At 41.1% G+C, this 11,029-nt stretch overlaps 1 protein-coding gene across 1 annotated transcript; it reads right to left on the bottom strand.

Annotated features, from left to right (window-relative positions):
- Positions 1-578: 578 nt before the first annotated feature.
- Tagap (T cell activation RhoGTPase activating protein) lies at positions 579-10,591 on the bottom strand. The gene is made up of 10 exons (XM_010625245.2): positions 10,416-10,591; positions 9,770-9,854; positions 9,624-9,677; positions 9,345-9,411; positions 7,919-8,085; positions 6,743-6,904; positions 6,134-6,243; positions 3,939-4,134; positions 3,255-3,375; positions 579-2,542 (listed from the first exon to the last, which is right to left on the bottom strand). Exons 2-10 carry the CDS (start codon positions 9,794-9,796, stop codon positions 1,269-1,271), a joined length of 2,178 nt encoding a protein of 725 aa, XP_010623547.1. The 5' UTR covers positions 9,797-9,854; positions 10,416-10,591; the 3' UTR covers positions 579-1,268.
- Between the last annotated feature and the right edge of the window lie 438 nt (positions 10,592-11,029).

Below are 11,029 nucleotides of genomic sequence, written 5' to 3'. Positions count from 1 at the left end.
TAAAAATGAGGAAAATTGAAGTCCTTCAATTCTAAGATATTGGATAAATATACTAATCACTGGTCAGTAAAATTCCAATATTTCACCAACGTTTTATCACTGTGATTACTAATAATTAAGCAAATTGAATGTCATAAAACGAAGAAAGATATGTATGCATAAAAGTACTGAACAGCCTAATTCACTAGAAGTGGGAATTATTACATTCACTATATTATTCTGTATTTGACATACTAAATTTTTCTGGCTTCTAAATGACTCCTTGCTGAAAAAAGTAGCTTAAAGTGGGCACTTTTTAAAAATGATTTTACAAACTCCCAGAGAATAGGGACCTCTTCTTCCTAAACACAAGATTTCTAGGCTTGCCTATTAGTCTGGAATGATGCATATATAGTCAATAAACGCTTGTTGAGTGAACCTGTGTGTGATTAATTTTCTTGGATTTCTATTAACCAAGGAAAAGATGGTACCATGTCAAGGAATGAACATTTTTATTTTCAAATAAGGAAGGCAATTCAGTGTAGTGAAATTACATTGAAGTTTTATATATGACACACAGTGTACATGAAATCATTTACCTCTATGCTATAGCACAAGACACCATTGAATTACACAGAAACTCAAAGTGCACTAAATGACTTAATATTGATATAATGCATTTCCAAATTTAATTAGATGTTTGAAAGGACATACTCAAATACTTCTCACAATTTTGTTGTCATTTTTCTCCTTCTAATGCCACTGACAACCCCAAACACTGAACTCTATTTCTTGCAGTCTATTTCTTTCTTCTACACTATATAATTACCTCACACTTGTTTAGTAGAGTAAACTTATACCAGAGATTTAAAGATTTTCCCTTAAATAGAACTTGTAGAAAAATTGACATGATTTTGAAAGCAACATTAAAAAGAGCAAAAATGATTTTTAAACAGTAGCCAATGGGAGAAATGCCCCAGGGACCAAAGAACAGCAGTGCATCACAAGTGCACAAGTACACAAACAAATGTATGCGAGAATTTATGCAGGCACTTTTGCACGTAACACCTTGTGTATAATACACGTTTTATATTGGTAAGTATTGCACTAATCCAGGTACACACAGAGACTATCTGATGCAGACCATGTAGCTGTCCTTATGGAGTAGGACTCTGTACAATGTTCAAAACTAGCTTATTCATGACTTAAAAAAAAATCTACACACAGGTTTTTATACAGTCATATATATATATACAGAGACACCACGATTAGTCATGGTGCATCCCTTCCTAAATGTAGGATTCTTTAACACAGTGGAGTTGGTCAGCCTCAAAGATTGGCTGGCTACACCGTTGACCTAGACAGTCCTGTTTATCCTTCTGTAGAGACTCAGACATGGTCCTCAGCCGAAGTCCAGGCCTTCCTGGTACAGTCACATGCCCTTGAGCCTCCACAGAGTCACTGACAGTCCTGCTCTGCCTCCAGTACTCAGCCATGGAAGACAGTCTGTGTCCACTAAGTGTCTCCACACTGCAGCTGCTCCTTGAGTCCCCTCTGTGGTAAGAAGGCAGAAGAGATGACAGTGTGGAGTCCTGGCTGAGCATTCTTGCCCTCATACTTCCAACTGTCTGGCCACTACAGGCCCCGAGTCCCAATGCCTGGCACTGAATGGCCTCCTCATAAGATGGTGGGCTTCCAGGGCTCATGCCTTCAACTTGTTGGAACACATCGTCACCCGAGAAGGCCCTGGATGGCAAACCAAAGCCTAGAGCTGTTTGGCTGTGAAGGTCAGACCCATTTTCCTGGACAATCCGGCCAGCTAACTGGCTTTCTTTCCTCAGACTCTTCTTGACTTGGTCTCTGGTAAGGTCTTTTGATTTCCCAGATCCAAGGCTGGATGCTATGGGCAGTACTTTTTTGTGAGAGGCAAAAGAGAATGACATGGAGTGTTTTTTAATTTCTCTGTTTGACTTGCTTTTGTCAGTCTTTGTGGTGAAAGACTGATGTCTGGTGAAGAAATTTCTTTTGGGGCAGGAAGGAGAATTGATAGGTGAGCAATCAGAGGACCCATCTGGGGAGCCACTGGAAAGGGCTTTGGGTACCACTCCCTGTGGCAATGCCAAACCCTGGGTCAGGTTCTTAATCCTCAGGTCCATCGGTCTCTTGCTTTTGCCTTCTACTGCAGAGAACACCTCCTCTGGAAATGGATCTCCAGCTTTCTCATTTTCAAAACAAGAGCCTGCCTGGGCCATGGTGAAGTTGTCCTCACTTTTTGTTAGTTTTTGGTTTGTCATCCGGCTCTCGCACTCCTGTGGGGGTGGCCTACTGGGTTCTGAGAATCTCCTGTCTGCCCGTTGGCTGAGGGAGCTTTTCAGCCTGGCTACTGTGCTAACAATGGGCTGCCAGCTTAACTCACAGGTATCCTGTCGCTCCTTGTTGTCCAAACCAGCAGCCACAGGGATGGTTACCTGGGGCTGCCTGCTGGGGGAGTGGTGGGCACTGGTGGGTTCAACATCTGGATCATTGCTGTCATAGGCCGAGTCATTCTGCAGGGTTGACACATCTGGGAAAAGTTAAGAAACAGTTGAACTTTTTGTTAAGTTTTTTTAGAGATAACATTAGAGGTCATCTTATTTATGCCACTTATGACTCCAGGTGATTTTGTGGGACCCCACTGGGCTTGATATAATAAGAAATTTTCCATATTAAATTTTATTTCTCTCCAAATTCATCTTGAGATGAGAAGAAAGTAGGAAAAGGAAATGAATGAGGGATGGAGGAGGTCAAAAAAGGAGGGAGAGACAGAGAAGAAGAAGAGGAGAAGGAAGAGAAAGAGGAAGAGGAGGGGAAGCAATAGTCCCTGAAAATTTATGGATCTCAAATCTTAAAATTGATTTTTTTGGATGCTCTTTTATTGAATTGACTTCCATTTTAATGGACTCATATTTCACTACTTAGAAATAAAAATTTCTTACCCTAACTCTATAGGTATGGTTACATAGTAATTAGCAGTTATTTGTGATTTAGAATAAGAAGGAAAAAGTTCTAGACAGACATCAAACAAGTGTCCACAGTCCGAGGAAGTGCTTTGGCAAAATTCTAGGGCCAAATTTTCATGTTCAGCAACTTCCTTACAGAGTCTAGTTTGGCTTGGTGATGGTGAGGGTGGCTTCTATTTCAAACCTTAGGGATGCTTTACATTACTAACATGGACTGGCTGACTGTCAGGAACTTCTCTTCTGAATCATGTAATCAAATGATAGCACGTTATGTACCTGAACTGTCAGTGTGTTCCAGGGAGTCATCAGAAACAATATGGGTGTTGGAATGAGCCGGAATATTCTCCCCAAATATTTCAAAACAGTTGTCAATGAGAAATTCCACCAATGTCTTCACCTATGAGGAAAAAGAAGCAGGTTGTAAGCTTAAGAACATTTGGGGGGCAAAGAATGAGGACATATTGGGGGTCAACTATTCAGGAGGTTCCAAGAGAACTGGAGATTTTTATGTCTCTGAAAACAGCATATAGAAATTTGATACAAAATATATTAAAGTTAGATATTATTTGCTTTTCTTGAGACAGGCATTTTAAAACAAAGATTTAAAAATTTTTACTTTAAAGTAACTGAATTTTTCATTGACGCAAACTGTTTTCCACTTTGATTGCTGGGATGGCAGCAAGTAGCACCCAGAAGGGAAAATAGGCTTTTCTATCCAGGGAAATAAGGATATAAAAACATGTCTTCTCTCTCCTAGGATGACAGAATACATAGATTTGTTCTGCTTCATCAGTGCATTATCTAAGAAAGTGGAGCCATGACAAAAACAGTCTGCATTTTAGATTTTCACTGCTACTATGAGTCACTTTGAGAAATTCAGAAGTATTTCATTGCTTGAGCTTTCGAAAACAGATGATGAGATCACAAATTGAGAGTTTTTCATAAATAAACAGAACAAACCTTATTGTTCAAGTCTTTCTGTGCCTCAAATGACAAGTTCTGGTCATTCTCTAGGGTGAGCATGTTGGGTCCAATGCAGATGGCCAGGTTGCTGGAGTCCATCTTGTTGACTTCTGCGTTCTTGCTGATCAGGTGCAGCACGGAGACCAAGTGTTTGAGCAGCAGGATGTTGGGCTGGGGGAGCTGACCTACAACCCTGGAATAAAGGAAAGGGATCTCAGTTTCGAGGGGAACAATAGTCTATCTAGCTTGCACACAGTCTGTTGGAAGTTTCTGCCAAAACCAGACTTCCTTTGAAATGCGGAAGGAGCATTTTCACAATTATGTGAAATATTGTTTAGACACTTCAGTGGCCAATGACACAGAGTGAGACTGGTTAGCCACAAGGTCTTTATATCTGGGGCACCAGTAACACTGCCTTTTCTTACTTCTTACTTATGTGACTCTAAAAGTATAAATCAGAGCTTGAATCAGATACCAGAATTTGCCTTTACATTTTGAAAATCATTTTATTGAGTAGTCATTTAACTTGCAGAAATTCTGCTTTTTTTTCCCAGAAATTCTGTTTTGAAGACCACAAGACTGGTTTTCTTGCCTTTTTTTTTGAACTGTGATCACCAAATAATCATGACCTAATATTTTGCCACTCTGAGAAATTTTTACAGAGAATAAATCAGCGTGTAAAGGCATGTTCACAAATACAGTCAAGGTAGCACTTAAATACCAATATTATTACTAATGATAATAAATTTGAGTATTTATTTATTTATTTATTTATTTTGAGATAGGTTCTCACTATGTAGTTCAGGCAGGTCTTGAGTTCACTATGTAATCAGGCTGGCTTCAAACGCATGGCATCCTCCTGCCTCTGCCTTCTGAGTTCTGGTATTACAGTTGTGCACCACCATACCTGGCTAATCTGAGTTTTTAAAAGTCTCACTTTCTCAAAAAATTAAACAGGCACTCCAATATAGTAAGGGATCTTTTTTATTTCTTGAAATTATTGATGTAGAAGAATGTAGTTAGAAACTTATTGGAAATGTCAGTAATCTTATTAGAATCTTATGCATTGTTGCAGATTATTTACACCAGGGAAACTATTCGGTATTTACACATGTGTGACTTATTTATTTCACTTAGGAGTGTATCTTCAATATGGAGGAGCTAAAGGTGTAGGGAAGGTGGGATGGGTAGGGGAAGAGTAAAAAGGGAAAAGAAAAAAATGTGAGAGAATGAAAAGATGAAAATAAAGTGTTTGTAGATGGGGAGGGGAGGAGGGGGTGAAGGGAGGGCAGAGGTAAGGGGAAAAAATGAGAATCAAGACTTGTCATGTAGCGGTACAAGATCCCAACAATGAATGTAACTGTACTGTATCCCTAAAATGTACCAATAAACTCAATTAAAGCTGAAAAAAAAAAAGAAGGTCAAAGGGGGGGAAAAAAAAGAAACTTATTGTAATAATTTTAGGATTTTTTTTTGAGAGGACACTGTTGTCTTCACGTCTACAAATATATCACCTAAAATATTTAGTCATGGGGGACAATTATATCGACAAATTTTTTTAGGATGTGGCAAAAGCACTGGCATTTTAAAGTTATGAATTTAGGATTCACTAATCATTAATAGGTCAAACTTTCATTTATATATGTAATTACTGTTGTTTACTGGAATTTGTGTTTACATAGTTTTCATTTATTTAATTATAAGGATATAGAATATGCTATGGAATTTTATGAACAAAATAATTCCTTCCAAATTGCAATAGGGGATGTTTTATGGGAGAATTGTTGCCTTGAATGACACCAGACAGTATAGGTTAAGGATAATTAACATTCTCACACCCTCCTGGTTCACCTGTGTGAAAGTGTTCAGGTATGATTGTTTTTTCTCAAGCCTTGTTGAACTCCCTGTATTTAGCCTTCCCCCCAACTTCCCATCACCTCTTAGGATTTGTGAGTATTAAAACTGACTTTCCCATTTTTGAAGAAGTGCCTTTTTCATGACTAAAACTACTTTTAAAGGTCCTGGGCATCTCCTAGTTTTTATTCTGGGACTGGGTGAACAGTTCATGTAGATGCCTTCCCTGCATGTCACCATTTCTGGGACACATGAATCAAGAAGCGCTTTGACAGTTTTGCAAAGGAGGAGAAGATGGAGACTCGGTCTTGGTCTCCTGAAATGACTCGAGGACTTACTGCTTCAGGGCCTCAATTCTGTCCTCTTCATCCTGCTTCTCCAAGGCGCCCATCCACTCCTCAAAGAGGTCGCATGAGAGTAGTTTAAGGGGGATGCTTCGGAGGAAGTCCTTAGAGAGGAAAGGGGAGTCGTTGGCTTCCTTCACTTCATCCTGTGCCTATTCCTGCTTTCCTTTTGCTTTTGCTCCCTTTCAGTGTTCTAGTGCCTTCCCTGCCATGGACTGCCCTACCCTTTGGCTAGTCTGAGGGGACGTCTTTCAGACTTGTACTGTGTCTTAGGAACTTCCTGGCAACAGGCAGAGTAAGAGGCGCCATTCCCAGGTGAGTGAAGTCTGGGGGAGCCAGATTTAGGACTACTGACTTGAGCATGAGACAATCAAAGTGTTTTTTGTCATGAAATTTTTGGGCGAACTTTGTTGAAATCTAGGAACACTGAAACAGAAGTGCTTCTTTAAATAACTAAAAGTCTTCACTAAAAAAACAAAAACAAAAACAAAAAACTAAACTCCAACATGAGCTGATGCTGCCTTGCAGGGAGAGGGGTCCACTCCTTGTTCCCAAGAAAGTGTGTGAGCCTGTTGGCCACTGTGTCACATGCCCCAGGCTCACCTTCAGGACCACGGCCAGCAGGTGCACGGGGAGCCTCTCCAGGTCCACCCGGTCCCTGCAATTCAGCTCCTCCTTCAGCTCTTTTCGGGCTTTCTCACTGGCTGCTTTCCTGAATATTCCTTCGGTTGAAGGCCCTTTAAGGCACAGAATAGCGAGGATGTCCTGTGGGAACAGATAAAGAGCAGGAATGGTGACCCATGGCTTTGAGACACCTACCTAGCTTTTCTGGAAACAAAAACATGAAAATCTAGGTGTAGCCTGGAGAATGAGAATTAAAATAATTTATATGAACAGTTCCTAACTTCATCTGTCATCAAATGTCTTCCCCAGAAATGCTAGTTCTCTTTGTTATATTGAAATATTCTTTTTTTTCTCCTTCTTGGCACACTGAGCTACATCCCCAGACTTTCATAATTTTTAAAAAAATTTGAGATAAGGTACTGCTAAGTTGCTAAATTTCCCAGGTTGGGCTCAAACTTGCAATCCTCCTCAGCTTCCCAGAGTGGTGGGATTATAGGTGTGCACCACCATGCCCAGCACATTAAAAGGGTCTTATGAAGAGTACTGACACTGTATTGCCTTCCAATTCAATTGTTAGCAACTGTCTCCCTTCACCCTCCCATGTCTCTAGGAGGAGGTAGACTGTGAAAGTGCTAATTCTTTTTTTTTTTTGGTACCAGGGATTGAACTCGGGTCCTTGTGCTTGCAAGGCAGGCCACCGAACCGCTGAGCTAAATCCCCAGCCTGAAAGTGCTAATTCTGTACACTCTAAAATTACTATGGGGCCTCCCTCTTTTCAAATACTTCCATGGAAACACTATACTGTATCTCTACCTGATATTTTCTTTTTTTTTTCTACCTTATATTTTCTATACGCTTCCTCTACCCGTTGACCTTTTGAAGCTACAGATTTTCAGTCTTCTTACCTCTGTGGAGTCAGAGCATTTGGGAGGAACCATCACTCTCAGCTCATTGACAAATACACCTACTTTCTAGAATGTTGGCAGGCAGATATCCGCCTGACTGCACTTGGATGTGAGACCATATTTGCAAGAGTGGAAGATCTTGCCAGCCCCGGTGAGTTTAGTATGAGAATCACACTCAGGTTCCCAAGGATTTTTTTCTTTCACCTCCAATAAGAAAGTGAAGTAGGCTCACAGGCAGATGCACACTTACCTGAATGGGTCTAGGCAGTGTGCCGTCCTCAGTGCAGATCGCTGACAAAGGCTGATCAAACAGTGGCACTTTCAACTCAGGCTCCAAAGCCTCAGAGAAATCTGAGGCAGGGGAGAGCTTTCTTGTGAGAAAGGGCCAGGGCCGCCCCGTCTTTCTCTTCTTAACTTCTACAGCCAAGAAAACAAGGGAAAGAGAAAAGTCAGACCACAATGGCACTAAGCAAAGATTTCACGTAAGAAAATGGTGTTGCTGGTCACATCATGTCACCTAGAGTATGCCTCATGGGAGAAATAATTTTGAAAAACCAAGAAAGCAAGAGGCATGACTCTTGATCTAGAAAAACCAACCCCAAAACAACCACGCTGTTATCAAGGCAACCAGCCCCTCAACATCAACACTAGGGTTCCTCAAAGGCCGCACCTTTCCTGTTTTTCTCTTCACTAGCTATTTACTACAGAAAATAACAAAACCTAACTGTGAGAGTAAAAAAAAACCATCTTAACACATTGGCCTTAATAACTACAAGGGGTATTTCTGGTTAAGTGGATTATTTTAATATCTTCCTTTGATTGGTGACAATAACGAAAGTTTATAGAGAGGAAGTGACTTGCTCAAGATCCCTTTGTGGGCGGGCTCAGCCGGGCGGGCCACCAACCGTTTGCAGCGCGCTAGCTCTAGGCGGCCACTGGAGGGAGCTGTCACCCATGCACCTGCAGTCTCCCGCTTTTCCCTGCTGCTGTTATAGGACAGGCCTCAGATTGCTGCAGGAAGGCTGCATCCTGGATCTAACAATTTGGAGTTATTAAGTAACCTGTTAACAAGTAGTCTATTCTTCTAAAATCCGGGAGACATGTCTGCAATGGGGATTGCATCCCTCCCACCGTCCCTCCCTCCCTCCTTTCCTTTCTCTCTTTTTTCCCTAATTATAAAAGCTGTGCTTTCTAAATGATTGGCCTATGCTCCTACACATTTATACTAGCAAGCGGAAGAAGAATGAGAGTGAAGCGGCCTGTCCTGATGCCTCAGGAGCCCCAGGTCATGGTTACGCTATAAGGAAATCTATTATGAAAAAATGTAAGAGCAAACGGTAGGTTCTTTGGGGTTTGAGATCAACAACAATTGCTTTGTGGATTCGTAGATGCAGTCTCCATTAGAGAAGGAAGAAATTGGAGAAGGCACTGTCTATTTTTCAAATGCACACAAGCGAAGCATAGATGGCCAGGAGGCCATGGCAGGGTCTTTGCTCTGACAGTGCTCCCTACGCCAGCAAGCAGGAGCCCGCCTGTCAGTTCAGTGTTAATGCTCTGCGGTCCACACCAGAGCACAGAAACAAATTTCTAGTTGAGTAAAAGTGCTGTGGCTCTGTAAACCAAGAACACTGGTTATTAGCACTTACAAAAAAGATCGGGATGTTTTCAAAACTCACCAATTAGCTGGCAGATACTGTCTTTACTCTCACAGGATGCCAACAGGGGATGTTCCTTGATGTCACCCTGAAAATATATTTATTTCAGTTAAAACAATCACAAAAACCTGTCCAGTCTTCTTTACGAAATACACACATAGCCTTTTATTCATGTTACTATACTGCATTTATGATGTTCATTTTCTACTCTGATAATTAAGCCAAATAACATTCAATTAAAATAGAAAACTTTCCATTTTCTCACAGTGCAAATAAAAAGTTTTAAAAAACTTTTCTTACCTCTGACTGACATTTGACCAAAGTCTCCATATTATTGGCATTTAGTGTTTTGGGCTAAAAGAGGAAAAAAAAATAAAATTAAGTAACTGTCTTTGGCTTTTGCCTCTAGAAAATGTGAGTGAGTATAAATGTAAAAGGTCACATACAGCATCGAAGCTGCTTATCAACTTCATTGGTGTTGCGGTTGCCTGTCCAGGGCTGAGTCTCGTTCCTGGGGAGCTCTGACTCTGTCTGCCACAAATCATACAGAAAAGAGTTAAGAGACGGAATAATCAGCCAACAGAATAAGTTGGCCAATTTTGGTACCACTCTGCCAAAACCCTATCAGAAAAGTTTTCATTTAAAATGAGTCTGTTACCAAATGTTATCTGCTTATTAAGAAACAAATTCCTAGGCACATTTAATTTTTAAATGCTTTAAGATAGATGTCTTTACCATCCTAACTTTGTTATTCATCATGACATTCCCTTTCAAGAGATAATCTAAATGTCATTCACAATAACAACTAACAATTCCTTGAAGTGCTCACGAGTACTGCGTTAAGTGCTCTGCATAGATGTTTGCATTGAACTCAAGAAAGAAGAAAAAATGTATTGCCGTGATACTATTTATTCCCACGACAGAAACTTAAAGCAGAGACAATATTTATAGAATCCCTACATTTAAAGAAGTGCAGCCTTCGTGTTGCAGTCAAGCATTCTGTGTTCGGAGTTAAACACTACCACATATCCCTTGACGTAGCTGCTCCCAGCTGCGTATTTTCTAGTCCTGTTGTTAATCTGTGGTACTTACCCTTGGGGGTCTCTAGCCAGAGTTCCTCTACTTCTGGTGAACTGGGGGAAACGGCAGACACAGCATGACACTCTGCTCCTACTAATCCACGGGCAGAGAGAGGGACACTGAGCAGCTTTAACTTCATGTGCTGTGCACTATAAGCGGCTGGGGCGGGCAGGTGGAAATTCAGAACATTACTGGGACCGGAAAGACCATCATGGGCCGTCACACAGACAGAGCCGGCCAAACGCTGCGCAGCTCTCTCACTTCCTCATTCCTTTTAGGGCAGCGACAGTTCTCTCTCTTTTTCCCCTGCTTGTACTTCAAAGTAAGAAAGTCTGTAAACTACACTAGGGGTGGAAAAGATGACATAGAATAGAGCACATAGGTGAAGGCTCTGATTAATGTCAGAGGTGGGATGTGCGAATCAGAAATTGTGTTGTTCTGTGCATAAACATCATTTTATTTTCTAAAGTGGTAATTTCATGGGCCTCTCCCCTTTTTTTAGATCCTGTCTGAGTGCTGTTTCCCCTTCCACCCACCACCTGCTCTGTGTGCCAAAACCAAACACATTAGCACCCCCTGGGTGTGGGACACTGTCACAGGGCCAGAAAGAAACACAGAGCATGATC

Source organism: Fukomys damarensis, unplaced genomic scaffold (genome assembly GCF_012274545.1).
Source record: "Fukomys damarensis isolate Sample0158 unplaced genomic scaffold, DMR_v1.0_HiC HiC_scaffold_14, whole genome shotgun sequence".
NCBI classification, from domain to species: domain Eukaryota; kingdom Metazoa; phylum Chordata; class Mammalia; order Rodentia; family Bathyergidae; genus Fukomys; species Fukomys damarensis.
Note: the sequence above shows the minus strand (reverse complement) of the source record. Positions and strands in the feature narration are given on the sequence as shown.

What these genes read in the sequence shown, in the direction of transcription:
- Tagap (XM_010625245.2), bottom strand. Translation starts at nt 9,796, where the DNA reads ATGAAGTTGATAAGCAGCTTCGATGCT. An exon ending in TGATAAGCAGCTTCGATGCT is followed by an intron (nt 9,678 to 9,769) that starts GTATGTGACCTT and finishes TTCCTCTTTTAG; the next exon opens with CCCAAAACACTAAATGCCAA. An exon ending in AGAAAGACTTGAACAATAAG is followed by an intron (nt 3,376 to 3,938) that starts GTTTGTTCTGTT and finishes TTTTCCTCATAG; the next exon opens with GTGAAGACATTGGTGGAATT.